This window comes from Thermobia domestica, chromosome 12 (genome assembly GCF_964235325.1).
Source record: "Thermobia domestica chromosome 12, izTheDome1.hap1.1, whole genome shotgun sequence".
In the NCBI taxonomy this organism is placed as follows: Eukaryota; Metazoa; Arthropoda; class Insecta; order Zygentoma; family Lepismatidae; genus Thermobia; species Thermobia domestica.
The window spans coordinates 226,154,566-226,180,277 of NC_137465.1; the positions used below are offsets into that span (position 1 = coordinate 226,154,566).

Genomic DNA, 25,712 nt, shown 5'->3' on the forward strand with positions numbered 1-25,712 from the left:
TGTTTACCATCACAAAACTAACTTGGCGCGTACTGGGATCGAACCATGGACCCCATGCACCAAAAGTGAACGGTCTACCATTTAAACCACTGCGGCCCCGAAAGTAGGCCTACAGTGGAAGGTGATATCAGTATCTTTTGTTAAGTAACGCGAATTATTAGGTTGGATTAGATTCATTTGAGTTTAATTTTTCCTTTTCAACATCAAGGCTATATAAGACTAAAGACAAGGCAGAACCTAGACTTTAAACTAGAGATGCAAGGGCTCGGAAAAAAACCGGCTTTTTTTGGAAAAAAACTCGGTTTTTTCTGCTTTGCTTTTTTGCTTGGGAAATTTTGGGCTTTTTTCAAAATACTGCTTTAAATTGATAAAACAGACTTTGTATCGCTTCTCTATAACACAAAAAATCATTTAATTAGTGGTTGATGCTGATAATAATATAAAACATCGAAAATAAACTATGAATTTCGAAAAAATATTTCAAACAATTTTTCTTCAACATATTTACATTATGAATTCCACAGGATTAACCAATGTATATAATAAGAATTTTTTAACCTCCTATATACAAAAGTAAGCAGAGTTGGCAAGAACCGTGGTTGTTTTTGAAAATGCCAAAAACCCGATTTTTGGGGGATGTTTAAACCAGGCTTTTTTGGTTTAAACCAGGCTTTTTTGACTTAGATTTTTTGCTTTATGTATTTATATTACATACTCACAGAAATAAGTTTGTTTCGCCTTGGTGTTATTATGCAACAGCGGGGTTATGCCGGAAGAACTCCTATAAGCTTAAAGAAGTGCGGTCAGTAAATTTCTTAAGTTGAGAATCTCCCGCCCTAGCCATTGGGAAAATCCCGTCATTACTTGAAATGTAAGACAATAACGGGAAAATCCTGTTATTGCTTTGCATGTAAAATTTAAAGGTCAACGTACCATAATCAGTACGATAAAACTGAGGTATTAAATTACAAATTTAGTACCGGTACGTAGATATCATTGAAAGTCCAATCCAAGCTAATGTTGGAAGCTACGTAGGCAATCGATAAATTTTGCCAATTTCTATCAATATATTTAAGCAAAATTGGCTTCTTTATAAAACAACACGCATTTCGGCATGCAGAAATATACAATTTGGTTTGTTTCGTATATTTAGGCTTAACATCCTTACGAAATACCGAGGTTATCAAGGAGAAGACTTTCGCTTAAACTGACATCCGAACCGCTACTTGGGTTACGCATGAAAGAACGTTTGTGGTTCGACAGAGAATTGAACATGGGACACCTTGATTAAAAGGTGAAAGGGAAATAAAACTATTGCAGGTGGTTTGATATCTGGAAACGTTACCATGAAGTTCACACGATTCGCATTTTTCATTCTTTTTATTTTTGTGGTTTAAACCAGTTATTAAAAAAAAAAAAGTTGGTGTAAACCAGCCAACCCTAAAAGTAAACACTTCTTTTTAAAGAATACACAAATAACTAGCAAAATAGTATGTAGTATTTTTACTTCAAAATATTCCATGGCCTCTTTTTGAAACAAAATAAAATTAAAATAAAACATAAGAGAAATACTTAGATTTATATGATACACTTAAAGGCTGCACATCTGGAGCTTTTGGTTCTGTATATTCTTGAAATTCTACAGTTAAGTTTTATAGAACCACCATCACAGTTTACCCAATCCTCAAGTTTTCTGAATTTTTAACAAGAGGGATTCAACATATCATTACGGAACTCCCCCTTCCCCCCAAAAAAAGACTACGGAATATATTTAAGTTAAGCTAAATACAACTGCACAACAAACATGACTGAGTGATTAGCTTTTGCGCTTCTATCGGGAAGTCCGGGATTCAACCAGCATTTGACCATTCTGACAAAGCTTTTTCTTCATTCCATCTGTGAATGTAGAAATAGTGCGTGTACTGTGAGTTGGGCGACTTCCTTTTTTATTGTTTTTAAATCGTTATTATTACTAATTTACCAGCAGTGACGGTTTTACGAAGGTTAGGGGGGCGGTCTTTCGGACTGAAGCCCGTTCCCCAAAGTTACGGAATGTCTGCAACAAACGAAATATCTATTATTTATGCCTTTACTCATAAACTATAAGCTCCCGTCAAATAAAAATTACGAATGTTTAAAAAAACTAAACATTAGTAAGAAACCCTTCCCAAAATACTTTTCTAAATCCGCCACTGATTCTCAGTATAAAATGATTTTTAAAGTTGTATCCGGAAGATTATTGCTAAACATATAAACGAAACGAAATATTAGTTATGCCTGTACTCATAAACTTCAAGCACTTCCCAAATAAAATTAGGACTTTTTAAGGAAACGAAACAATCAGAAAAAACCCTTCTATAGTACTTTTCTAAATCCGCTACTGATTATTTGTATAAATTGGTATTCAAGGTTGTGTCCGGAAAATTATTGCTAAATCACTTCACAGCTACAGTATAACAGAAATGTGGAAGTACGGTTTGACGGATATATTGAAAAACGTACGCTTTGACGGATAAATAGAAAAACGGGCAAGTTTAACTTTTGCGCTAGAAGCTAGAGTACTAAAAGCTCTTAGAAATGAAACACGGATGACAAACTAAAGAAGAAAAAAGATGTCGATAACTCAAAAGTTAAAATAAAGTTAAATAGCCTCTAAAATTACCCTCAAATACTACATTCTTCATGTTAGCTTTAATTCGTAAAACATGTGCTCCATCCATCTTGATGGTGAATTTCAGAGCGAAATATCACATTCAGGTCATGGAATTCTTATCTAACTATAGAATATACTATAAGAAAGCTATTTAGATAGAAAAATCATGAAGTTGAAAAAAGCCAAAATTTCCAAAATTCTCGTTTTTTTCCCAAAAAAGCCGGCTTTTTTGCATCTCTACTTTAAACTGGAATCCAAATCACTAACTGGTTTTCTATCTGAGATAATACCCCCTCCTGGAATCGAACCTAGCACCACGCATATAGAGAGAATTTAGGTTAGTTGGTGATAAGGATGTACCTGACAATTATTATTAGAAACTTGTATTAACATTTAAAGATGGTTTCTTTCGTGTCTGCAGGTGTATTTCCAAAATCAACACTTTGGTGTTGATTACTAATTGAGAATATTAACATGTTGTTTTGTTTTGACAAATATGTAGATTAAGAAAGAAACTGAAAGCGAAAAACCAGAGGTGCAGGCGGAGGGAATGGCACCGGTACAACCTGAAGTTACGAAGAATGACACAGATGTTGGTGAGAGTCCTGAAGAAGATCAGGAAGATGATGAGAGTCTTAAAGAAACTGAAAACGTGGGAGATGAAAACAAAGAAGAGAATATTCCAGCTATTGAAGTGATAGAAGTTTACAAAACTTTTGGAATAGGCCGTGATCTCCTTCCTGTCTTAAATGGAGTGAATATGCGAGCAGAACAGGGAGAAATGTGAGTAAAGTCATTACAAACATCAAATTGTCATCTATATTTATGAATATATTTGTTCAAGTGTAGCGTCCCTTTTCAGCAGCGAGGCTATATGAGACGTGCAGTTTACAGTTTAACATGGAATCCAAACCACCGAAAAGCGTTCAAACTCTACTGTTGTTCCACCGGAATTTGAACCCGACACCACGTGTACTAACGGCGGACGCGCTAGCCACTAGGCCAGTAAGAAGGGCTTGTGAATATGTTTGTATATAATATATAGGGTAGGGTGTCCCAGGAGAAAGTGGCAATGCTTCGGAAAATGGTAGTATGAGTGACTCTAAGCAAAAAAGTTGATATGAACACTGGTCCTAATATCAACGGTTTGAGAGCTACAAGTTGTGAACCATTTTTGACTTCATGTTTCTTATTACTCACCCCGTATTTGTTCTACAGAGGTAAGATATAGCGGATTTGAAAGGTAATGAAATTGCTCTTCCAACGGTATGCAACATATGACGCGTCGTGTCTTTGAAAGAAAAGTTATTGAGGGAAATTTGGGAATCAGTGTTGCCATCCAATTCCCTTACATAATCTTGACTTTCCTTTAATAATCCGCTTTTCAAAGACCACTGCCACATATTGCATACCGTTGGAAAGGTCATTCCATTACCTTTTCAAATCCGCTATGGCCCACCTCTGTAGAATAATTACAGGGCAAACAATACGCAACATAAAATTAAAAAAATGGTTTACAACTTACAGTTCTCAAACCGCTGAGATTAAGACCAATGTTCATGTGAACTTTTTTTGCTTAGAATCACCCATATTACCATTTCCAAAATATTGCCCCTTCCTCCTGGGATACCCTGTATAATATAGAAACAAAATGTAAAAACAAAAATATAATTGTCAATCTTTTTGACTCCATATAATAATTTATTTTTTATAATTGTGAAGTAGCTGTGTAGTAGATGTGAAGTGACCATGTGATAATTGTATAAACTCTTAACTTAATTCGCTAAATTCAATTACTTTATTAAATTACATTTATCAACCACAGAACTATGAACATTTAAAAGCCAACGAAACAAAACTTTTACACCCAGACAGCTTGTATAATTAGTATTTGTTAATCGTCCGTTTTGAAATTGTCAATAAACGCGACTAGTTTCCTTCTTGCTTTTCCGCGTTCCTTTCCGTCTAGCCTGACACTTTCTTATTCAGTAAATGTCAAGACTCGTAGTTTTTCGATTAAGCAAAACCACGGAGGACACATCGACAGGGGGTACTCGCCACAAGGTTTGGGAAGGTGCATGATCGTCGTGAGAGGCACGTCGCTCCATTGGAGAACAACCAACTTCATGTCTTGGAAGTACCATTCTGTTGGTTCATCGCCACAGATTCAATAGAGTCCAATATCTGACTAGTGGAATGAAGGTGAAGGAGAACATCATTGGAGACACATCAAGACGAGAGAACTCGACGCCCCTGGCAGTCCAGCAGGATTAAGATCCAGTTGTTGGCTGACTCCAGTACATCCAGGCTCCTCCAGGGAAAACCATTCATCATCCAGATGGCCAGGACGACACCAGTCTCATCGAATCTGTCAGACTAGTAGTGCTCATCCTTTATATCTTAGTCATAAACTATCTTTCTCTCTCTCACCTTTTCATTCAACTAGTCATTTTCAAAATTAAAACATTTGAATTTTATTTAAATTCGATCATAACACTTACAGTTAAGTACCGTGCTGAGCGTCAGTTTCATCCCCAATTTGTTACATTCATTTAATGAGTATTTTAGAGATTATTCTGAGCTACAATCTGATGACACAGCACCGGCACACAATGTACGAGGGTTACCGAAAAAACCATGGAAACTTTTTTTTAATGCAAACGAAGGAAGAAATTCTGAAGTACGCAAATAGAAGGCTAAACGTTACATATAGGGAGTTGGATGATCACACATATCCCCATCCGGATAACCTATAGCAAGTGAAAAATGAGTTCAACGAATTGTTTGTTTTATACGCGTTTTACCTCGACTTACACTACAAACCATCACAGGCACAATTGCTATAATGCGTGCAGTCAAGAAACATATACTAGTGGCATCTAGTCCTCCGAAGTAATCTCTCAAGGAATGCGCCACACACTTCTCCTTGTTTTATTTGATATGGTAGGCGCCGAATATCCGTGGCTTTAGCAAAAGCGAATCTTCTAATTTCCAAGTTTATTGCTGTAGCAACGATCTGGCCTGGATATGAGTACGCAAAGTGCGAATGGATATGAGTACGCAATACAGTGATGTGGCTGAGATGGCGTATGGATACACATCATGTGACAGCGATGAGGAGCAGCATATCAGCTTTCCAACGTAAGTTTGGGTAAATTGTAAACATACTACCATAGACTATAAGATACTGTAATACGTTCGTTAGGGTGTAGAACGCTGAACCCCCTCATATAGGTTATATAGGCTAAAGTAGTCATGTTGGCTCCTTTATGTAATAAAGCTCAATACTCAATTCACATAATAACGAGTGCAGCAATAACAAGTGAAGGCGGGTTAGAGCTCTGTAGGGCACGTTGTTTTCTATATTATAATAGAATGGGGAGGCATGTCAATGTTTTACACTGTTTGTCATTCGTTATAAGGTGCAAATAAGCTTTTGTACGGGAAACAAAGAACACATAAGTCATCTGTGTAGTTGGAAACACCGTTGAAAAGTGATTATTATTGTGGAATTATAGTGCAAAGGTACTTTGTACTGATCACCTAGCATAGATTGGCGCCTTCTGTTTTAATCACCAGTAATCGTTTTAATGAAATGACATACGTTTGCAGGTTGTTTGTAGCATAGTACTGTACACATTTGTTCTTAATTTAACGTTGGGGTCGCGGTAGCTCAGCGGCAGAACGTTCACCTCTGGTGCTTGAGATCCTTGGTTCGATCTCAGCTCGCGGCAAGTGGGCTTTGCGGTGGATAAACACAGAGTACGTGGATTTTTTCGGGGTTCTCCCGTTTCTTCCTATTTTCTTCATGCCACTCTCTCATTTATTCTCATCATCGTCTCCTTTAGCCTAACCGACGCAACTTTGGGACGTAAACATTTCATTTCATTCTTTTTTAATTTAACGTCCAAAGATTGTGCTCTAAGGCCAAGGGAAACACTGATAGAGATGGATAGTAATGACGTAATGTAAATGTGGACGTAGGTTCCTTGGCAATTTTTGCGTGAATACGGGTTTGAGCCCTTGTTTTCTATCTGAATTGTGTTCTTAGCAGTGGAGTTTCACCATATTTGTGAGGGACAGAAACTGTCGCATGTCCCTGCCGCAATGAAGAAAGTGGAAGGTAGAGGGTGAGTCCTGGGTCTTCGAACCCTTCCCGAAATCACTACTTGTATGTAAATTTTTATATAGCTTTAGGAGCAATTTTACAAATTTTAATAGAATTTATCCTCGTATCAAACTTGGACCCTCCGAAATAAATTCCTGCGTACATTCCTTGTGGGAGGAAACTGGAGATCCTGAAAAAGCCCATCCACACGGTGTTTTCTCATGTAGGCAACTTGTTTATGGCAGATAAGTTGGCATATTGGACCGTGATGACTCAGTGATAGAGCTCGTCTCCGATGCATGGGGTCCCTGCATCGATTCCAGCTCCACCAAATGGGCTGTGTGAGTAAACACCAAGGATGTTATAAAATAGAGGATCTGCCCATACAATAAAATCGTGAAGCTATACGTCACAGCTTCGCCACACCTACTCTGCCCACTCCACGCCTCTAAGATCGCAATGTTTCAAGCCAACAATCATGGCGGAAACGAGAGTAGCCAATGAGACGTGTCGGCTCAGACGATGCTCGGTTCTTTTTTGGCTTCATTGAGTTCATATGATGAAGATAGGTATGGGCAGATCCTCTATTTTATAACATCCTTGGTAAACACCGTATATGTGTTTTCTCAGGATTCCCTCACTTTCCTCATTACACCATTTTCGCTCATTATCATCACAACGTCTCCCTGAGCTTCGTAGAGTAACGTGGGACGTTACACTCCAGCTGAAATTGTTGGTATTAGGCTGAAGTAGACGGATAATTCTTGATTCTGAATTATCAAGTAATTGATATAATGTTAGAGGAAACGAGAGGATCTTGGGCAAACCCACGTCTATAAAAAGGAAAGTCTTGAGAAAGTGGACAGTGATATAAGAAAAATGTTTAACTGTTTGTTAAGCCTGTCTCAGACGGGACTGAAGTAAGGCTGCGATTCACGATTTAAAATTCACGACCTTACTTAACGATCGTGTGAGAAGTAACTTTCCCCTAGTTCAGGTTAAAATTTTCTGCTGTCCTTATTTGGATCCCGACTTGGATGAAATAGAAGCAGTTTCTATTTTCTTCTGGACTTGCATACAACTACCAATCTGAAAAGAGTAGCGCCTGACGAAATTCAACTTTATTTCTCGCTGTAATTTCAAAACAATACTGCCTGGACAAAAGAAGCATTAATAGTATTATTAATAATCATACGAAAAATATGAATTTTTGTATAACATGAAGCACGATTTATATTATTTTTTAAAAAATGCAAGAATAAAGACCTTAGAGAAGGTATGCAGTGAAGGTAACCGTCCGAACACTACAGGTGTGAACAAATGTAATTACATCTTTTAAATGAATAAAAATAGGTGATTTAAGTATATTGTGCAATTTGTATACCAAAAAATGTAACATGTTAAAAAAAGCACGCAGGTTTACTTTTGGTGCACCACTCGAAATAATTGTTCAAAAATTAGATTTCTTTCACTAATTACCTTCTTATTGTTTTCTAAATGATTTATGCTGGGCGACATGAAAATATACACATGGCATAGTTAAATTCAAGGGGGTATCATAAGCAATTGTTGAAAAATTATAATTCTTTTACGATTTGCGTATAAATACAGCGTCCGGATGCATGAATAAAAACTACAGCCCAAAAAACACAAAACAACCTGCACTAGGTCGCCACTAAAAAGCACGCATGCTATCTAACCGAGTCATGGCAGAGCGATGCTGTAGGGCCCGAGCGAAAGCGAGAGGATGAGTCTGAAGAGAACGGGCGCGTCAGCGAAGGTAAGTATCCACATAAGCGAGGGTAGTGAAAACGAGTGGGTTTTGTCAATGATACGAGTTTCAATAGCATTTGGCATGGTTTCATACTAGTAGCGTTCCACTTGTAAACAAAATACAACTTCTGTAAATTGTGCAGAAATTCACCGCCGGTGGAAAATAGTTTCTATACAGAGACATCTTTCATATCAACTCACTTATTTTATCCGTCGTAAAGCACTTGTAATAATTTTAGACTAGTAATCCTACAATTGTAAGCATAAAATTCAGATGTGATGCGCCAAAAGCAGAAACAATGAGAGTTAATTGTCTTCAGTGTTATGTGGCTTTCGTGAAATTTTAGGGAACAGTTCTACAATGCTGGTACAATACAAAAATTCCGGGTGTAGTGCATGAGATGGGTTCCCGGTGCGGTATAAGTTTACTTTATGGGCCATGTGGGCATTTTCTGTGGGTACTGAGCTGAGCGGATCCACTCAGTACCTATATTAGAAAATTGCTCTTTCTTCTTTATTTTAGTTTTCCGCGCCTTATAACTGCCCTCATTTACATATTTGGACAAGTCATTTGATTTTCAGTTCTACAATCTGGTGGATCCAAGGATCTACAGACCATTTTTCAGCTGACACAAACTCCCCCACTATCTCGCTGCTGAATTTTCGGAGTTACTAATTTTAATAGCGTATGGAATTCTGAATACTCCATTCTGTAGATTTTTTGTAGGAACAAGGATCTTCTGTAAGTAGTCCAATATTCACCACTGTTTTCCTGTGCATTATTGCGGCGAAAAATTCACTCCCTGGTCCAGCAGCTCCTCTTTACTCTTTCTCTCTCTCTCTCGTTTTTTTGGGGGGAGGGGAGGACGGATTTTGTGTCAGCAATAGAGCAGATATAATCTTGTGAAATAGAAAAACAATAAGATTTACGATTACGACAGTTGATTGCCCTGTGCGTAACACGTTTTTCGTGTGTTTAATACATCGACCACAAGAGGCTTCTGGTAAAACCTACCTAGTTTTAAGGATTGTCTAAGACCCCTACATCACCTAAGGATAAAAGAAATTGCATGGAAGTTTGAGTTAAGCAACACTGTTAAGTTGTAGCCTGGATTGAGGCCTTAGTTCAGATCCGTGTGAGACGTGCTTTACAGTAGAAATAAGTAACGCACTTAAAATACAAGTCTTCGTGGAATTTTCTTATGTTGAAATGAATGTTTAAATGTGTTATATTTTAAACAATATAACTGTAGATGTTTATTTAACATAAATTCTATATGTGTCAATAATTTTATTTTTTCATGTTTATATTTTGATTATACCCTTTCCCTTCTCGTATTTGAGAACCGCGTTTCTATGCACCGTTTCTCGCTTTTGAGAAAAACATTTCTCAACATTTTTGAGAAACGTGTTTCTCAAAACTGGGATCATATGTCTCATTTTCTTAGATATTACTTTCTTAATTTTAAGAAAAAAAAAACATTTTTTCTCAAATTTGAGAAAGCATTTGCACCCTCATAAACGAGACATAATTCCTTGCGTTTGAGTCATTATTTCTCAAAATGATTTGAGGAAATCGAAATTTCACTTTCAAAAACGTATTACTCGGCGCACAAGTAAGAATCGAATGTTCTTAAATACGAGGAAGTTTTTCTCGAATTTAATAAACCATTTTTAACAGTGTGGTTTGTAATGTTGTAATTCGACGCAAAACACGTGTAAAACGAAAGATACATTGTACTCGTTTTTCTCGTGCTATAGCTATCCTGATGGGGATATGTCTATTCATCCAACTGCCTACATGTAACGTTTACATTTGTAATAACTTTCTATTTGCAAATTTCAGAATTTTTCGCTTCGTTTCCATTTAAAAAAATAAATAAAAAATAATAAAAAATGCCATGACTTTTGCAGTAATCCTTGTGTATACAAAAAGAATGCGTTCTGAAATGATATTATGATTTGAGTGTTTTAACCCTTCCCTTTGATGAAATTCTAAGTACGCCACTTATTGAAAGGAACATAATATACTATTAAGAAAATTGGGATGTTATGGTTTTCAAGGTAAAAGTCTAAACTTTATTAAAAAAAAAATACCTAAAAGGTCGCACTTAGATTGTTAATGTCAATAAAATGAAATCGGATAGCATTCCAATAAAACACGGGGCTCCTCAAGGTTCTGTACTGGGACCGTTATTGTTTATATTAATGATAAACAATTTGCCCACTGAATATCTTAGGTAAATCCTTCCTTTATGCTGATGACACAACCTTGCTGAACACTAACAATAATCTTACAGAACTAATGATATTGAATGAGAAAGCCTTTATAGAAACCAAGGGATGGTATAAAGGCAATTGGATTTCTTCTTAATGAAAATAAAACTACTAGACAAATATTTTCATTGAACGAGTGTCCGGTAGGTTGAAGAATGTAAAACTTCTTAGTATCATTCTGGATAAGGAATTAAAGCGGAAAGCACGTGTAGAATATGTATGTGTAAAACTTTCCAGAATAATAAGTTTAATGCGAAATTTAAGAGATATAGTCCCGAACAACTACATAAGATCAGCATATTATGTTTTTTTTTTCAAAGTACCATAGAATGTGGAATATTATTTTGGGGTAACAGTAACTACATAAATGAGGTTCTACTACTACAAAAAACAGTTATTAGAATAATCAGTGATGCATCATATAAAGAACACTGTAAACCTTTGTCCTGTAAGTTAAAAATTATGACTTGTCAATTTATATCTATATCTATCTATCTACATATATATATATATATATATATATATATATATATATATATATATATATATATATATATATATATATAGATAGATAGATAGATAGATAGATAGAGAGAGAGAGAGAGAGATAGATATAGATATATGTAAAACAAAATATGTCAGATGTGCAGAGTAGACAAGATATTCACCCATATAATACAAGATCTGCTAAACAAGTTGATATATCGTATAGCAGACTATCAAAAATCAAAAACAGCTATAAAATATAAGGCACAAAATTCAGGCAATACACACACAAAATTTACCTATTACTCAATCTAATCTAATATAAATAAAATAAAGAGTTTGTTTGTGTGTTCATCTATCTGTCTGTATGCGGCCTGGGGCAAGACGAGTGGGCCGAGAGTTACCAAAATTTGGTCACGGGTACCTTTTTCCAGGCCCCAGATAAAGACAAAGCGCTTTTTTCAAATTTTGAAAGAGGGGGGCGTTTACCGGGACCGGCCTGAGGACCAGACAAGTTAACCGAGAGTTACGAAATTTTAGTCACGGATACCTTGGCCCAGGTCCCAGACGAAGGCGAAGTGTTTTCTTTTCAAAATTCGAACCAGGGGGGGTATTAGGGAGGCGTAAACCGGTACATGTAAATGACCGATATTAGTGTCGAATTCATAGTTTTCACAGTCACTGAGATCGATGGTAAAATCCTGATAGCATTAATTTTCAAATTCACCCTATTCGGCTGCGGGCGAGGGCTTACTGGGAGGGGGAGATACCGAGACATGTAAAAGTAATCCAAAATGGCCGATAATAATGTCAAATCCATAGTATTAGCGGTCGCTAAGGTCAATGGTGACACTGCCATTAGCGATAACTTGCAAATTCAGTTACCATTGCATGTGGGCTGGGTTTAGCTGGAGGGAGGGATACCGGGATATGTAAAAATAGCCAAAAATGACCGATATTAGTGTCAAATCCATACTTTTCACGGTCGCTGAAATGAATGGTGATACTCCCACAGGCGTTGACTTCCGAATACAGTCCCCATGTAAAGAATGGGTACATTCAGCTAGTTTAAAAATAAATTGTATGATTGGTTAGTTGCTGTACCCTATTATAATGTTAAGGAGTTTAAGGAAGATAAACGTATATAGGTATAGGTATAAAAAAGGAATTTGCTTGTATATCATCATTTGACGTTGTCTATGATCTGTATAAGATTTAATCACAATAGAAATATTCTATTCTATTCTGTTCTATTATGAATGAGGTTAAGAAAACGAGTTATAACAGCAGTGAGACTTGGATGTGAAGTCACCAGCTAGTGCGCTTAAGAACTCTGGGACTTCGTGTCAGAGTGTTTTGTTTATAATCATAAAATACTTAAAATTGAAGAAAATGCATTACCAGGGCTCGAAAATTCCGGGCTTCAAGTTACTGTGGCGACTGGAAATAGGGTCTGGCATCTACTTTTATAGTATTCACAACATTTACTTGCCAGTAATTCTGTATTTGGATGGATTTAAAACTTATTATAATAAATTCTGAAGTTTTAAAGTATCCATTTACCTTGAAACATAACATGAATGGCTCATCATTAGAATATTCTGATTCCTCCAGAACAGTGGACAATATTGGAGTTTCAGTGCTCAAAACACAAGACATGTATATGAACATGAAGCTCACAGTGCTGTATAATAAAACTTCACTTACATTAGCCTTAATTGCCGTTGTTTTTAAGGGAAAGCCTATACACTTAGGTGACCTTGTAGATACTTCTTTATATTAGTAACTATAAATTTAAGGTCAAAATACGAGGGCGATTCAGAAAGTAATGATTCCAAGGCGATACCTTTATTTATGTTTTGGCTGATAGCACCTACACATGTATCAGTGGAAACTTTGAAATGTCAGTTACACACTTGCGCCAACGCGAAGCAACGTTTCTCATGCCGTCGGCGAAGAATTGTAGTAGCTGCTGGCGACACCATTGCCGAGCTGCAGTTTCCACTTCCGAGCCCTTAGGTGATCCTTAAGTCTGTCGCAGGGTGCAAGATTCGGACTATAGGCAGGATGAGGCAGAATGTCAACAACTCTTTGCCAGCAGAAGAGACAACTTTGATTCTTTTTGCGGAGGAGAGGATGTGGGGCGGTACTTCATCGACTGATGCTTCGTTTCCGGGTCGTAATGGTGTATCCACGACTTGTCGCCGGAGATAGATGTTCCTGGGCGCACAACCTTCTGCAGTCAGAAATTCAATGACAGGCCGCCATGGGTTGCTCCATTACTCTGGAACGTGGAGAGATATGAAGATGAAACAAGTGACATTCTATAGCTTAAACATCAGTGCATTAATGATAAACAGTTCAGAATGTTTGCAGTATTATTGGCAAGTAGTAGAATTGTAGGCATTACTTTGCCTATGTATAAAATTTTATATGCATTATTGTGGCATTTCGTTTCCAGAATTGGCGCTAGTCATAAGAAACATTTTCGAGCCCTGTGCATTACCATGTTCTTACATTTGCATCGTAATATTATAATGTGTTTGTGTGTTTAGTTATAGTCTTCTAGGTCCGAGTGGAGCAGGAAAAACGACTCTCTTGAATTGCATATCTGGAATTCTGAAGGTTAATTCAGGAGAAATTATACTTTTTGGATATCACCAAGGGGACAAAGGATGTGCGATTCCTGGTTCTGATGTAGGCTTCATGCCACAGGTAAATATTTATCTATTTTTGGTGCTTGGAACTGTGAATCAGTGCTATTAAGTTTGTCATGTTAGAATAATAAAATGAAATTTGGTACCGATACTTAATTCTCAGTAACTTTCGCTACGTCGTTTGCTTATCTGCATTCAGTCGCAATGCGTTATTAGAAGCCTACAGAATGTCTTCAATAAACACACTATTGTGGAAGACCTTCTTCTGAGATGTTATCAGTTACAGCAATGAGACTGGGCACCGTCGCCGGAACCAGAAATGGAGTGGGTCAGTGAGTCGTGGGTCAGCAGGACGTTATCCACTACGATGAAAATGAAATCTTTAAGTTTTACGTTCCACTGTTATCCCGATTAGGCTAAAGGAGACGGTGATGAAGAGAGATGAGTGAAGTGGTGGAATGAAAAAAGTGGGAGGAAACGGGAGAACACCCAGAAAACCCACGAGCACGGTATTTGCCCACCACAAAGTCCACACGGCGCGAGCTGGGATCGAACCAGGGACTCCAAGCACCGGAGGTGAATGCTCTACCATTGAGCCACCGCGCCCTCTCCCACTACGATCCACCACCAACCGTTACCCACTCTGACCCACCATGACACATCGACCCACTCTGCTCAGTGCATTGTAGACAGTATCTTCTGAACCTACTGAATTTGTCTACGATTTATTTTCAAGGCCTACATTTTTTCCCTTTTCCACTTGTTTCCATTATTTGTCTGAAATAAGTACCGCACATCTAAAAAAAAAAAAAAAAAATAAATAAATAAAAATAAAAAATAAAAAAACTGTCACTTTGGGATATTGATATTTGTAATTGTAATAATAGCAATAGGACTTCCATTTTGGCTTTCAAGACAGTCGAATTTTACATTGTTTTTCACCCCCTTTTATATTGGCCTATTTTACCTTGATGTGAGACATTCAAATTTCATCCTATTTTCCACCTAAAAGTATCTGTAATTCAACAAGAACATAATTATATATGATAATTAAATTGAAATTCATTGTACTATGGCCTATGACAAAAACACTTTACCATTTTATACCGTCAAGGTAGGTCAGAGTGGGTCATGGTGGGTGGTGGATCAGAGTGGGTCATGATTGGTGGTGGGTCAGAGTGGGTCATGGTGGGTGGTGGGTCATGAATCAAGTTTTCATTGACCCACGCCAACTCTGGCCGGGACTTGTTGGCATTCGTGGAAACTAGCGCACGGACAATACAACAAAGAATGCTACAGTCACAAATATTCTAGTGTATCACCCTTTTTAATTCTCTAATCTCTGTAGCTATATCCTATCACTGACAAAAGAATTGGAACCAAGTCAAAGAAAAAGGTAAGATTCATTCTGCAAAACTTATTTTGGGAATTAGCAGACTTCGTCGCATACTAGTCGTTGAGATGAAGTGATCCTGATTCAATCGTGTATCAACTACTTCATCTCACACATTACTTATGAAATGATATAAGAAATTTTAATCATATTATTATTCTAATTCTGCAGTTTTTTCCTCTTGCTTATCACATTTTCGCTAATGGTAAATCTAGTTATGGATACAATTTCTTGTTTAACAAACAGTATATTGTTTTACATATCCAGTAAATTAAATATCATAATATCATATAAACGATTCATTTTCCTGCAAATACTTTATGCTGGGTAAGGTTTAAAAATATGTTTTGACTGTCCATCCTGAAGTTTGTTGCTAGTCGCTGATCTTAACTAAATTACCGAAGTGAAAATTATATATATATATACCGGGTGTCCCAAGAAGGGGCAATATTTTGAGAAATGGTAGTATAAGTGATTCTAAGCAAAAAAGTTCACATGAACATTGGTCCTAATCTCAACTGTTTGAGAGCTACAGGTTGTGAACCATTTTTTACTTTATATTGCGTATTGCTCACCCTGTAGTTATTCTACAGAGGTGCAACATAGCGGATTTGATAGGTGATGGAATGACCTTTCCAATGATATACAATATGTGGCAGTGGCATCTTTGAAAAAAGAATTTATTGAGGGATATTTAGAATCAGTGTTGCCATCCAATTTCTTTATTAACTTTCTCAAATTTCCGTCAATAACTCCCGTTCCAAAGACAACACTACCACATGCTGCATACCGTTGGAAAGGTCATTCCATCACCTTTCAAATACGCTATGTCTTATCTCTGTAAAATAGTTACAGGGTGAACAATACGCAACAAAGTCAAAAATGGTTCACAACCTGTAGTCCTCAAATCGTTGAAATTAGGACCTATGTTCATATGAACTTTTTTGCTTAGTCACTCATAATACGATTTTCCAAAATATTGCCCCTTCCTCCTGGGACACCCTATATATATACAGGGTGTTAATGAACTACACCGACAAACTGTAAGAGGTGCTTCCTCACATCAAAATAAGAAAAAAGTTCATATGGACCTATGGGGGAAAATGCATAGTTTCGGAGTTAAGGCTGTCCAAAATCGCGAAAAAACTAAATTTCAACAGGTCCTATTTCGAATTCCAGAAACTATGGATGGTGGTCCTTATCAGCGTAAAAGAAGCCATGCATACACAATCCAAAAGTCCATATTTCATCAATTTTTAATAAATGTACACGGTACTCCCTACAGGGTGCAATTCTCACATATACTTTCAATAGAGTTCTCCGATATACCCTGATTTTAAGGAGAGTCCAAAGTAGGCAGGAGGTAAGCCTTGACAACAATGGACGTCCAATGCTTCGGAGAGAAGACGGAAGTGTTAGGAACCGGCAGTTCTATGTTTCTTTGTATTCGAAATAACGTGTGATGATATGCATTTCACACAGTATAATTCACGCTTTCTTCACTTATAAGCGTGAAAGAAAACATCGCAGCATGTGTTTTCCCGAGTGCGGGAAAACCGTGCTGCTGACGATCCTTAACACTTCCGACATCGTGCCAAAGGATTCCGTGTTCACTGTTACCAAGGCTTATCGTTTGCCTACTTTGGACCAATCATAAAATCAGAGCTTATTTCAAAATTCAGTTGATGGCATGTCTGGGAATTTCGCCCCGCATGTAATCCTCTGTACACTCATTGATCATTAATGAAATAGGCAGTTTTGGATTGCATATGTGTGACATCCTTTACGCTGATAAGGACCGCCGTCCACAGTTTCTCGAATTCGAAATAGGGTCACTTGAAATTTGGTTTTTTAGAGATTTTGGACAGCCCTAGCTCTGAAACTATGCACTTTTCCCCTCAGGTCCATATGAACTTTTTCTCTTTTGATGTAAGGAATCACCTCTTACAATTTGTCAGTATACTTCATTAACACCCTGTATATATAATCAGGAAACTATTAACCTGTGTAATAATTTGATTAGACCTAATTTCAAGTGTTACTTCGAAATGTTAAATTAGCACATTTAAAACAAAACAACTTTCCATTTTTTTAATAGGATTTAGCCCTTTATGATCTTTTTACAATTGGTGAAACGTTGGAGTTCTTTGGAAGTGTACATGGTTTGAAGAAGAAGTACGTTCGTGAAAGAATAAATTATTTATTGGAACTTCTAGAAATGCCACCAGCATACCGTACGGTTAACACTTTGAGGTACTAATATTTTAATTATTTCTCTAGATTAAATAATAGATAGCAACTTTTACAATCAATTTTTCAGGCCAGATGTTCAATGCGAGAGTCATATTACAAGTCATGGTAAATGTGCTTCAGCCACAACAAAAGCTGTAGCAATTGAAATTTACTATATAACGTAAGTTTGAAGGTCACAGCAAGGTGCTACTACGCACAAAATTTGTATGTGCGCAGAGGTATTATCCAACTTATAATGCTTCTGGCCATGTTCCCTTGTGGAGGTCAGTGAAGTTGAACAATCATTATACATGTATAAGGCAGTTCTCCGTAGCAATACGACATATCAGTATCAAACCAAGCTACGAGAAGCATTAGTTAAGAGCTTTGCCGTAACGAATTGTTTTTAGTTGGATTTTCGAGTTCAAACATGGATGCGAAGAAATTAGTAAATGAAATCTTTGAGTTTTACGTCCCACGTTTATGTCGGTTAGGCTAAAGGAGACGATGATTATGAGACATGAATAAAATGGTGGAATGAAGAAAGTGGTAGGAAACGGGAGAAGCCATAAAAAAACCCACGAGCACGGTGTTTGTCCACCACAAAGTCCACACGGCGCGAGCTGGGATCGAACCAGGGACCCCAAGCACCGGAGGTGAACGCTCTACCACTGAGCCCCCGCGAAGAAATTAGTAATATGTTGGTTTGTGAATGTTTCCTGTTGCCAGTGCCGTGCCACATGGGAGAGCGGGGCGACGGTCCCGGGCGCCGAAGTAAGAAACCGCAAAATTCGAGAGGAAAAAAGAAAAGAAAAAAGAGAGAGGGAAAAAAATACTAGTATGTACTTAAATCCTCTTTCTGCTTTAGGAAGTGATCCTATAATGTTACTAATGTTAGGAAAATGGATGTGCGCATATATAAAATGGAAGAAAAAATAATAAAAAAGTGCTGAAAATCATGGAAAAGCAGGGTTTATTTTAGAAAATTTTCTTAACCCTACAATCACACCGTGGGGTCACCGGCGACCCCAGTGCATATAAAATGCGTTCTGCGCCAGCGCCGTTGTGAGACGGAAACACAACACTTTGTCTAGCTTCAGTTCGGAGCATGCTGTTGACACTGCAAGTTGCATTGTTGTGTTGGTGCAGAAAGTTCTGTGTTATTTTGAGTGCTCGGGTCATATATGACCCCACGGTGTGATTAATGAAACATAGTTTGTTTTGAATAGCCATATAACAAATCATTTTTAGTGGGCGATTTTTTATAAGAATGGCGGTATCAAGGAAGTTTTCTAACCAGGAAGATATTGTACGCATTCTAGAAGAATCAGATGATGATCTGACCGATGCTGATGAACTGTTAAGTGAAAATGAGAATAATGAGGAGCAGGATGATCAATCGGAGGATGAATTTGAAGCTGATGTTGATAACGATGATGTTGCCGACTTGTTACAACGTCATTTATGGGAAGAATGGCAGTAAGTTGTACACTAAACCCTTCAAAAAAATCCACTAGAACGTTGAAAAAAACATTGTTATTCATCTCCCAGGGCCCAAGAAGGAAGAGAAACAAAGAACCAATGCAAAGGACATTTGGCTACTGTTTTTTTCAGATGACATTTTGAACACAATTGTGATTTTTACCAATGAAGAAATAGAAAGACAAAAGTGTGTCTTCAAATCAGATCAGAGTTATCTATCCTCCACTGACAAAATTGAATTGTGCCTTATTTGGTTTGCTTTATCTAGCCGGTGTCCTAAAAAATTCTCACCTGACAGTAAGTGATATGTGGTCTGAAGCGTTTGGTCCACCTGCATTTAGGAGCACTATGACAAGAAAGAGATTTGAATTTCTAATAAACTGCTTGCGCTTTGACGATAAAGCTACAAGGGCCCAAAGGAAATCTATCTAGTCTAATAAACCGACTCTCCAGACTGGGGTCGTATATGACCCCACGGTGTGATACATGTCCTAATAAAAGCACGGTGTGGTTGTAGGGTTAATGCTTCGTACCAACTATGGTGGCGCTTCGCGGCTGGTCTGTCGACTTCACTCATATGTACGGGGGCACCGTCGTATACTCTCGCTCCGAGCGCTGATTTTCTACAGAACAGTAAGGCCTGTTGTATGCCACCGATGTATTAGTGTCCATGATCAAGCAGAGCTTAGCACAAGACTGTTCAGTACATCATCATCATCATCATAAGATATTCTACAGATTTTACGACAGAATCTGCATATACGGAAGAATGTCAAGTACAAACGTGTCAAAAGCAAAGCAAATAAAAGCATGAAGTGTGCAAAAGGTGGAGTAAAGAAATGAATTATTATTATTATTATTATTATTATTATTATTATTATTATTATTATTATTATTATTATTGTTATTATTATTATTAACTAACCACTGGCATGACAGCCATTTGTGGGCCTGAGCTGCTCCAACGCCATCTGTTATCGACTGGCTGAACTGCGTCGAGCATAGCAAAGAACACGTAGTCAGTGTGTTGTGTCGCTCTAATATTTTGTTAGTCATATGAGCAAGGGAGCCGAGGGGGCCATGGGCCCCCCAAAGCTCATGTGGGCCCCCGCATTGAATTTATGAATTTACAATATTTGGCATGATTTGAATGCAATTTGCCTTAAAATGTTCATACATATGCCTTCTGCATCTGAATGGGCCCTCCCAAATTTACAGAGAAATCGGCGGCCTTGCATATGAGTCTACAGTTTGCCTAACGACGCTGGATGCACCAGCCGCGAATTGAACCCTGAACCACCTGAACGTGAGTCCAACTTTCTAGTCTTTAAATTACGGAGCTTCATTATTTGTAATAGTGAATAATCTGTGGAGAATGTGGTATAGCAAATAGTCTGTGAAGAGTGTGAGAGTACTGTCTGTCTATAGTCTGTGATGGGGCATGAGGATGGCCGGCTTTGGCATGAGTCAAGAATTCGTGTGAGCAAGAATGAAGTTTGTGTACAGAAGTGGGCATTCCATAAGTACTGTGAAGAATATTATTTAGTAGCATGGAGATAATAATTAGTAAAGTACATTTGAAGTTTGTGTGCATGTACCCGTTTTCGTAAATAAATAGTAGCTTAGTTTGGAAGTAGTTACTTTTAATAGGACAAGTTATAGCGGTATAGCAATTATTAAAGAAGTGAAGAACATTAGGTGAAAATATAATGAGCAATCTTAAAATGAAAAGTGAGTAGTCCTAATACGGTTTAAAACATTTTAGCTAAAGAGCAACAGCAAAAACCACAGAGGAAACAAGTTTTAGATAATGTGAGAATACCCATACATAAAGGAAGAAACCACAACGACGAATCATGAAAAGAACCATCTGAAAGATGAAAACCAAAGTGAGAAACGAAAAAGAAAAAGAAATACGAAGATAGGAAGAAACCAAAAATATAAGGAAATACAAGAACATGACAGAAAGAAAGACCGATAAAAATCAAAAGTCTAACAAAGATTAAATGCTTTTTTGTTGATGTTGTTTTGTTTTGTTTCGTGTATGTTCTTTGATTGGGTGGTGGAGGAAACAGTACTTTGTAAAGAAACAAAATAAAAAATAAAGAAGAAATACAACAAAATAATAAAAGAAAATATAAAATAAAAGACATATTCTGACCAAAGCATAAATTATCTAATAAATAATAGCATTACTGTTTCGGCAAAGTATCTTTACCTTCATCAGTCACATTATCTGATGAAGGCAATGATATTTTGCCGAAACAGTAACGCTATTATTTGTCAGATAGTTTATGCTTTGGTCAAAATTTGTCTTTTACTGTATACAAGAAGTTCTAAAGCTAGAATGAGTGGTATCCAAATAAAAATTACTTTAAACTGGGGAAATGAACGCGTTTAAATATATAAGTAGCATGTTACAGAAGAAAAGCTTCGACTAAAGGGGATTAAATCGAAAACAGAGAAGAGGGAATACAAAAACAGTGTAGAGAGAGAGAGAAGGAGATTAAGAGCCAGTAGCGACTGCCATATAAGCAACGGTAAAAAGAAGTGATAATAATAATAATATACATAATAATATATATGAATAGTAAATGTGCAAGAACTTAACAAGATGAGTGACTCATTAGCCAACGAAGATACACAAGTCAACCCTAATGAGATATTCCGTATCTATCTAGAGCGATTTCAACGTCATTGTTGAAACTTGGGCATGAATGAACGTACCCCAACTTAAGCAGCAGACAAATGACGCTATAAATAGCGTCATCTAACTTTATTATGAGAAAATAAAGTTTGTACACTAATGTAGAAACTTACGATTCAGTTGAATCCATCGTAGTAATCTTCCATGATAACGCTACCGCTCACATTGCCGTTCGTATCAGGAACTTGTTATAGCAGTAGCAGTGGGAGATCTTAAAATACTCTGTTTATTCTCCCATTCTTAGTCCTTGCGACTATGATTTAATTTCCAAAGTGAAGCAGCCGTTTACGTGCATGGCGCTTTGCCTCCAAGGGAGACATTATTCCATTTCAGCTACAGGTATTACACGCTAATGGATCGTGCACAGTCGACGATATTCAATCCATGCTTCCTTCAATCCTTCAATGAGAAACTATTTTGAAAGATGTTAGCTATGTAGGACCCATACTTTCGTACTTTGTGTCCATTTGTTCAAAAATAGTGATATCAGAAGAATTCCATCGAGAAACAGGTCTTGCAATAAACTTGGGTGAAATGTAATACTGCGAAAATATTAATAATTCACATTGAGCACGATGTGAGATATGACCCGAAGGAATGATGGGTGAATTTCGTAGCTCCAAGGAAATATTCTCCATAGGCCATCTCCTAAAATCATTACTGTTTGTGTATGTTATGGCTTGATTGAATGACAAAGTCGAATATACGCATCTTTCGATTGGCCTCTGGCAATAACTTCTGCACAAAAACACTTTCTTTCCCAATGGGAACTCACGTGGTTCGGATCGTGTGAATAAGCTGTAGCCCCATGTCTCATGTAGTCTCAATACTGAACGGTATGTTAAACACCAAATCAATTAACCAAGAAAAGACGCTATCTTTTGATGGTATTGAGAAGCACCTTCTTGTGGTATTCAAACGCATGTAGTAGATTAAGATCTATGCGACCTTTTAGGTTGTTGTAACAGTTGACGTCTTATAACATGACCCTCGTATATTTCTTCATCTAAAACTAAAAAATAAAAAAGTATTCCCTGTTTTGTTGAATTTAATCATTGCTAAATAGCTGAAACAGAAAATATTTTTCTATTGTAACACACTAGAAACAAACTGCAGTTTAATAGTTACTTGTAACTTGTACGTATTTAAGTAGGTTGTAAAATCATTTCGATTTAGATTTTGTATGATGTAATAAATCGCTGCTTTTTGATGGGAGAAATAGTGTAAAGCTGTTTTTTTTTTATAAAACTCAAACTTTAAAAAAATGAAAACTGTGAATAAGACTAGAAAAAAAGAGGTAAGGCAAGCAAGTCACGAAACAGGAAGAAAGCCTAATAGATAAGATTTGAGGGAAACCATTGACAGTCAAATTAAGTTTGTATAGTGAACATTAGCGAGGTTATTAAAACGTTATTGTTAAGATTGGCGAGTTCTAATTTCTTCTTGACCAATTTACGATGCGTTAAAATGGCTAAAGTCTGACTCATATTTTATTTATATTTTTTTTTACATCAAATAGGCCTTGCTATTTGCATACACCCAAACAAATGTCATATAAGATTCACAAAAACCACAATACTAGTTTGGAATATCATCTAACAAATAGTGAAAGTTATCTTTTTAATTATGATCAAATCGGTAAGTTAATCTTTCAAGGAAATTTCAGAGTGTGGTCCATAGCTCTTATAAATCAAATATAATTTTAATCAAAATCTTAGCTACGTATTTGACCACTTTTAACTTAAATTAGAAATATAATCACTGAACAAGCAACGTTTATTTAAAGATAATAAATGTGCAACAGTTTCGCCAACTAACTGAACATATTTGCTTCGTCAGACAATGTTCAGTTCAGTTCAGTTCAGTTATGTTCAGTTAATTGGCAAAACTGTTATACATTTATTTTATTATTTTTAAATAAACGTTACTTTGTCCAATGATTTATATTTCAAGTGCAAGATATTTAAGATAGCAAAGCTAGAATGAAGCAGTTAATTTTTGGACCACTTTTAGTATGTTACACTATTAAAAAGTATATTTTGGAGAGTAACGTAAAGGAAAGATAGTAGTATAAAACATAATATTTTTCACCACTTGTGTTTAATAGGGAAAGCAGATAATACTGACAACCAGTAGAGTCTAATTTCGAATGTAAAAAAAATAATATGATAACAACAATACGTTATTTGAGTTACTGTACTGATCACAGAACTTCCGTAGCCGAAAACCATAAAGTTAATACGAGTGAATAATCATAGTCAAGAATTGATACTTAGTTTTATCATTCAAAACTATATACTTATATTTCAAGTTGATTATATGCCTTCTCATCTCTTTATTTAGTGGAGGCCAGAAACGAAGAGTTTCTCTTGCCATTGCTGTACTGCAGGAGCCTCGTTTGGTTATTTTAGATGAACCAACAATAGGTGTGGATCCAATAATGCGAGAAAAGTAAGACACTATTTACATACTTACAGTGTGCGAATTAGATAATCTATATTGGGGGGGATAAAATTAGGCCAAAGGACATAGTCTGAAGGTTCAAATTTCAAAATGAGACAATAAATGCCTTACCCCCATATATATATATATATATATATATATATATATATATATATATATATAATATGTGTGTGTGTGTGTGACCTGTAATAAATGAGAGATTTATTAATTTAATAAATCTACCGACAATAACTATGCATATATATATTGTCTGACATACACACACCCCACTAAACCTTTCTGAACGTGTTTTAATGTTGTACTCACTCTTGTCCCCGTAGCTCTCTAAGGTTTATTTAGTTAATAATTTGGCTCGAGCGATAGCCATGATCACAAGCATATGTTAATTTTTCCACTCATATTGAAAGCTTCCACTTTGCATTAATACATACAGGTTGCGAAAAGAAACCTACTTCAGTCTTGTGAAAACCACTAAAATTATCAGTTAAACCGGACATTTTTTTTAAAAGAAAATCTAGATATTAGCCTATCAAATAAGAAATGGATTGTTGCTGGTCCCGATTTCTCACATCAAGGTCAAATCGAAGGCCAAATATTTAAAATCTCTCAATTCAAATTTCGAGCTTGTGCTTCTACTTCCTGCTAAAGCTGTGCTCATCACGACTTTTTTTCTCCAAATATCGATTCCATGATAGGCACGGAAAGTCAACACTTAAAAATTACTTTACTGTTAGGTTGAAGATGAGTTGATTCACTATGGGCTACGTTATTCAAATAAAGTAAAACATTACACTGAAGTTTTTCAGATAACATTAATTGCGTGGACAGCAAACTGTACAGCGAAAAGATGGAAAAATGAAGGTTAACTTTAAAAAACCCCGCTCCAGTTGAAATGCTTATACAGACACGGACAATGACACGGAGAACCAGTCGTATTAACAAATGCTGAAACAAATATGAATTATTCGCTTATTCACCTAAAAATCACCTTCATTAACATGTCTGCTCACTAGGAGCGTATCCCCCAGCGTGTACGTTAACATATACTTACGAGAGAATACCTATATCTCAGATTTTGAGTACAGTTTCAAAAGTTCATTTCCGTAAACTGTAAAAGCAGTGATTACTATGCTAATTATCACAAATTAAATGCAACTTTTGAGTTGCATACACACAACCTACTAGGGAATGAAGACCATGTGCTAACAAAGAGTACACTGGAAAATGAAATAACATGTTATAACAAAAATTAAAATAAGATGATAATCGATACAAATATAGAGGATGAATAAGTCATCCGAACTTCGCCAAGTATGGTAGAAGAAGCTATTTGTTTACTTCTTCTTGGCCAACCGCTAAGAACATTTATAAATCTATATGTGGCTTTGTTATACGCAATTAGTACATTCAAATTCACAAACGATGACGAACTAAAGGGTACGAAGGTACAGTTGCAAGTAACAACCGTAGTCATAATAATA

At 36.6% G+C, this 25,712-nt stretch overlaps 1 protein-coding gene across 1 annotated transcript in view; it reads left to right on the forward strand.

Moving 5' to 3' along the window:
* The window catches only part of LOC145667068 (ABC transporter G family member 20-like), a 130,029-nt gene that overhangs the window by 18,150 nt on the left and 86,167 nt on the right, over positions 1-25,712 (forward strand). Inside the window, exons 2-5 of the mRNA XM_081734767.1 lie at positions 3,156-3,436; positions 13,853-14,012; positions 17,446-17,600; positions 24,112-24,219. Coding sequence (XP_081590893.1) covers positions 3,156-3,436; positions 13,853-14,012; positions 17,446-17,600; positions 24,112-24,219 — 704 coding nt within the window. The remainder of the gene's footprint in view (positions 1-3,155; positions 3,437-13,852; positions 14,013-17,445; positions 17,601-24,111; positions 24,220-25,712) is intronic.